We start from the raw sequence: 6000 nt of genomic DNA on the forward strand, positions 1-6000 counted from the left end.
TGTTTAATTGTTTTTTGTCCCCTCCTTAACAGTATCAAATACGTTATGTTCTCTTCTTTCAATATACTAATTACTTAAACAAGCAGAAAAAGATCGGCCAGGAAAAGGGAATGCTGCATGAAAATATATGTCTACTCCATGAAAAATAACTGTAACTTCATATAGTATACTCCCCACAAATACAAAAGCAGGTTCAGATAATGGAATTGCAACGTCAAGAGTGAGATACACAACTCACATGAGATATAATCCCTATCATATTACGTTAAATGCAATTTTGTAATACAATTATGAATCCTATGAAAATTCTACATCAATAATACACGATCTTCGACTAATTTGCTCCAACACAACAAACAAGAAAGAAAATAATAAAACATAAGAAAGGAGATATGATAATGGAAATGAGGTGAAAGGCAACATAAGACAAACATGAGCAAACTTTTGAAACCTATCATATCCATTCCTTAGGGTTGATACAAGCATCCAAGAGTTTCCATTCTTCAGTACCTTCCTCTGGTTGCTGCATTAAGCAACAACAATTAGTTGATATCGAGTGATGTTTTCTTGTTCTCCTCCTATCTAAGAATACTAACAATAAATTAGATAGCAGAGTAAAGCTTACGTGGTCATACTCCCATCGTGCCTTTAATGGAAGAGATACAAGAATGCTCTCAATCCTACCTCCGGTCTTGAGACCAAATGTAGTTCCACAGTCATAAACCTGCAATTACAAAGCAAAGAAAAGGGGTTAAACAATAATCTTTGTAGATAGGCAAATAGGAACTAAGGGAACAGAGTATTCCACCAAGTTGAATTCCACATAGCGGCCTCGCCGTAGTTGTTGCCATGCTTTGTGTCCATCTGTGAAAGGGGTATTTTTCCTCTTCTCTATGATAGGTATATATGCTGGAACTACGGAATTTGCACACTCTACAATTCCAAAACAAACACATCAAGGAAGGTAATTTTATCCATTCAAGCAAATGTTTAAACAAGTTCTCAGTGCTTTTGAAATTAACTTTCATGCAGGCCTAACTGTTTCAGGAAAATGAAAAACAAAATATAGTATATAGTCTAGCAATATAGTTTCCACAGCACACTGACGACTCCTTTTGCAGCACCTACAAATAAGCTGTCGAACAAACAGACTGCCTTTTGTGCATAAAAGTAAGCTTGTCTATGACAAGTTGACTGCTCTGTTTCCTCCATTAACAAAGATTATTTATAAGCAGGTGTTGTCTTTCACACCATTTACCTGTCGAAAAGGAAAGAAGCATTTCTTGATCATAGTCGTTCAAGTCATCAAAAAATATTCCTCCAAGACCTCGTCTCTCACCGCGATGCTGCAATATGATGAGCTCAATGAAAACTATTCGTACTCATACTTTTAATTTAACAATTAGAAGAACACCACCAGTAAAAAAAATCTCTACTTCAACTCAGCAATTAAAAGAATAGGCACAATACAATAGCAAGGTCATTATAAACTTCCAACAATTTTTAAATTCAGAAAAGTGGGATGAGTTTTCAACTTGAGATCCTGCATAATAATGCTGGTCCTGAACAGAAATATGCTGATAGAGAATAAAGGGAAGGAGTGTGCTATTGCTTGGTTTTTGGCTAAACAATTGCATAAGAGGATCAACATGTTACTTATCTGAAAGTATCTAAAGGTTTATGCAGGCATTTCAAATTTTTTTATGTAAATTTCTGGGGTTATACCCAAAAGCGTTGAATACTAATATGCCACTATTATACCATCCCCTAAAGTAAGTAGAGATAATTAAATATGCATATCAATATCTCATCATTTGTGGTCTTTGCATTAATAGTTTTCATCACAAAAGGGTGCCTCATTTACTGTAGGAATAAACATGTTCAATAGAAGCATTTAAGCCAAAGCAGACAGCTTGAACAAGTTAAAAAATGAAGTTTCCTTACTTAATATAGAAATAGTCATCACACCATTTCTTAAATCGAGGGTAGAAGCTAGCATCAAATTTGTCACAAGCAGTTTTTTGCACCTACAAAATAGCCAATCTGCTTCATATAATGCAAACAGAAAATTGTGATCAAACATCAGAAATATGTCTAGTCTTCACTGCGTTTGCTAATGGTATAATTATCTTAATTGACATGCAGAAATTGTGAACTACACATAAAGAGATTTCAAAGAAGAAAATACAGTGTGTGAGTGCATTTATACCGAATGGAAGTGCTTCACATCCTCCTCGAAAAGGTAAGAAGGTGTAAGATCAGTACCACCACCAAACCACCATTGCCTTGGTGCTCCTGGTGTATCTGCATTTATATTAATCATAAGTAACTTTAAACTTCATATTAGCTCTCCTCTACAGTGTGTGGATGGCAATATCATACACATGAAATTATAAAAGGTGTATATACACAATCTTAATGACTTATAATGGATTAAAGAAAAAGTATTTATAGAATGTATATTTACTCAAAACGCTAGGTGATTTCTTTCCATCTATTATAGCCTTAGTGGACAAAGTTATCCAATGGCTGGTGGGAGGTGGCAGATATCTCGTGAAATTAGTTGAGGTGTGCAAGCTGTCCCGGAAAAATACTGTTATAAAACAAAAGGTATATCTACTCGAATTCAAGTTTATATGACTAAAGAAAAGGTTCCAATGGACTCGTTTGACGATTGTACGTATTCTTTAGAATAGATTAGACTGGTTTGATGGACATTGATCAAGGAAATACAAGGTTTAACATTTGTGAAACTTGTGCGGCTTGAGGTATGTTGAACTTTGTCCTCTAGAACTGTTTTTTCCTAAATGATAAGCACGCTAACTAATTAAAGAGTATAATATGATATCGGAGGTAACTATGCATACGAGGAGACGACTGTATAAGTAGGAACCAGGTTACTATCTGGGTTTATGATTTTAGCTAGTACAATGTAATTTCTGTACTATCTAATAAGTGCCTATGATATAAGAGTATGTGTATTCCTGTATGCTTTATAGAGTATGGTTTGACTATCATATCATGAGACTTGTTACAATAGAGTTCTTTGCATATTATACTTATATGCTACAACAAATAATATATGTGATTGCATTTTAGTGCATACTTATGTTCAGGGTAAAGATTTTGATGGGTTAATTGACCATACCAGAACAGAGTTAAATACCTCGATGGCTTAATTGACCATTCCAAAGATGAGTTAAATACTATGACGGCTTAACTAGCAATTGTAGCACAAAGTAAGCAGGCTCTGCCCGTACAGGGAGTGTCTAGGTTGATATTAAGGTCGTAAAGATCCATAGAGCTAGTAAAGATCTTTAGATAGATGAAGATTAGTATAGCATGCGTCTAAAAAACCAAGTGGGTAGGAACTAAGGCTCGAAATATGGACGTGATTAAGTTGTACTCATGAGAGGCGAGGAATAGGAATGAAGTAGGCATTTTAGTTGACATGGAACTTAAGGAGAAAGTGTAGAGGTAAGGAGGGTTAATGATAGGTCTATATCGATTAACTTAGTTGTGGGAGGGCTTACGCTGAACATTATTAGCACATACACGCCACAAGAAGCCTTGGACGAGGAGGTCAAGAAGCCTTTTTGGGAGGATTTGGCAAGGTTGTGAGAGGTATTCCGCCTAACATTAGATGCATAGAAAGATGGAGCATAAGCATTACACGTGACGGCATTCATGTTTACAGTTTTCTATCATATTCTTAATGTTTCGGAATGTTTTGACTTACAGATTACATTTATGTGCCCTTATGTTCAAGCATATTCTCAGATGTGCTAAGTGGTAGATTTCTCATGCATAATCAATCATATGTTTTTATGATGTATGATATAAAATACAGATTATAACACTATTCTATGTATGAATAAAACCTCGTCTAAACCTATTGGGAGATGGATGAAGATGCATATTCAGCATGTTTGTACTCAGCTCCTCTCCCGTTTTCTTTTATTATGTTTAAGCAGATTTCGGGTCAGTGCTAGTGAGGAGTGTGGAGGGAGCATTGAGGAACTAAAACTGCAATACCCAAAAAAGATTAAGAGGTAATACAAGTTTAATTTGTGAAAAGCATAGAGACATAAAATTTGGGCCATGCATGGTGTGGAAAAAGAAAAAAAAAATCGGGTCGTATATTGTACAACCTCACTTCAGTGAAAAATAATGTTTTGCAATGTTTTCGACACGACTATGTGTCCTCATTCCTCACTGTTGCAATTTTAAGAATATAATCCTGAGGCATATTCAGTTATGCTACTGTAATTGGATTTGGCTTACTGTGACCTACAGGAGGTAGCAACTAGGAAAGGTGAAGAACCACCTTGGAGCTGCATTTACTTTTTACTATCAAGTCCGGTGATAATTATCATGGCGATTAGAGTGCACTGATATGTATTACTACAAAGCATTCAGTGCACACCGAGGAGCACTGTCCAGTCCTATCTCCTATTTTTGAAGTAAAATGAGTTTCTCTTTCCAAATCTCATACAAAAGGACAACAGGAATCAGCACCTTCTAGTCCTAGTTTGTGCAATTTCTGCTTACCACCAATAAAATCTTGTTCTATCTTAAACAAAGCGGAACAATTATCAACAAAGAATAACCATACTCAGGAGAGAGATTACCTTTTGGAGCATCAGTCTCAAAGTAACGATAATTAAAATGCAATGTTGGTGCAAATGGATTTTTTGGATGCAGCACCTGGGGAAACATCACACACTAATGATTAGAATTTTCTGATAAGCAAATAATTGTCTAAAGTCAAAAAAGAAAACGAAAGTTGATCAGTTAGTATACAGATAAGGAAAGATTTAAAGAACCTGCCGTTTTAGAAAACCATCATTTGCCTATTACAAAATCATTTGTATTAAGTTATTTTTTCAGTTGAATGGCTGATCGGAACTAGTTTGGAATTGAGTAATACGCTGTAGCATTTTAATGGCTGTTAACTAAGCAGTAGAAACTAAAGAAACATAAATTCTGAACTACCTAACGCATTATACTTGACAATTTTTATAAAGCCAGAAAGGGCAATGTAATCCATCAATAAATCAGAAATGTAGAAACTTACTGAGCTAATCCCAGCAGCAAAAAATGGGATAGCGCCAGGCATGACATTTCCATGGTCAGTGGGCCTAGCAGCCCGATAAGCTTCAGGAGGCATAACACCATAAACAACAGAAACATTAACAGCAGCCTTCTCCCAAACAGCCCCATCTTGCAAAACCCTACTGATTCCACCACCACCACCAGGCCTTGACCAAACATCTTCTTTAAACTTTGCCCCTCCATCCACTTGTTCCAAAGCACAACAAACACTGTCTTGCACCTCTCTGATCATCTTCTCAAACCGACATCTAATACAAGCCGAATTTGACGTAACAGAGGATCGTTTATCGGATTCTCGAAGAAAAGTTTGTGGCTTTTGGGATTCATGAGATACTTCTTTTTCAATCATTGAGGAAGATGATGCTTGAACTTGGAATGAATAATTGGCTGTTGGTAATTTTTTAGTTGTTGTGTAGGGAATGGTGAGGGGCAAGTTAATGATAGATGAAGAGGAAGAATGGAGGGAAGGAGAATAAGGAAATGGGGTGGAAGTGGATGAAGGAGAGGACAGAATTGGAGTAAGCATTGTTGATTACAATCAATTTTTTTTATAAAAGAGACTAGTTTATTAATGGTTTTTTTTTTTTGTCTTACGAGGATGAAGGGGGAATGGTGATGAAGAGGTTTTTAAAAGAATTTAAAGGGTGAGTTGAGGCAGTTTGTTTGTTAAATATACCCACAGCTTTTACTCCTCTAGTTTATGACCGTCGCAATATTTGACATCCTCAATACCAACTGCCCATTGATTTGTAAAGGAGTTATACATGCGCAAGAGATACAAGTCAACCCACAATCGTTTTGGTTTGTTTGTCAAATATTTAAGCTTCTGCAAAACTAAAATAAAAGCACTTTTTCACACTATTATTATATTTTTGAAATTTGAGT

The 6000-nt window shown here is 35.8% G+C and overlaps 1 protein-coding gene across 1 annotated transcript; it reads right to left on the reverse strand.

The window, feature by feature from the left end:
* Positions 1–409: 409 nt before the first annotated feature.
* LOC125838460 (oxygen-dependent coproporphyrinogen-III oxidase, chloroplastic-like) lies at positions 410–5658 on the reverse strand. Its single transcript, XM_049517509.1, is given in 8 exon segments — positions 410–523; positions 626–724; positions 809–933; positions 1259–1346; positions 1920–2027; positions 2210–2304; positions 4632–4707; positions 5078–5658. Coding segments are annotated over 8 exon segments (1224 nt in total). The 5' UTR covers positions 5642–5658; the 3' UTR covers positions 410–454.
* Between the last annotated feature and the right edge of the window lie 342 nt (positions 5659–6000).

Source organism: Solanum verrucosum, unplaced genomic scaffold (genome assembly GCF_900185275.1).
Source record: "Solanum verrucosum unplaced genomic scaffold, falcon-dt-bn FXZP01000286.1, whole genome shotgun sequence".
In the NCBI taxonomy this organism is placed as follows: Eukaryota; Viridiplantae; Streptophyta; class Magnoliopsida; order Solanales; family Solanaceae; genus Solanum; species Solanum verrucosum.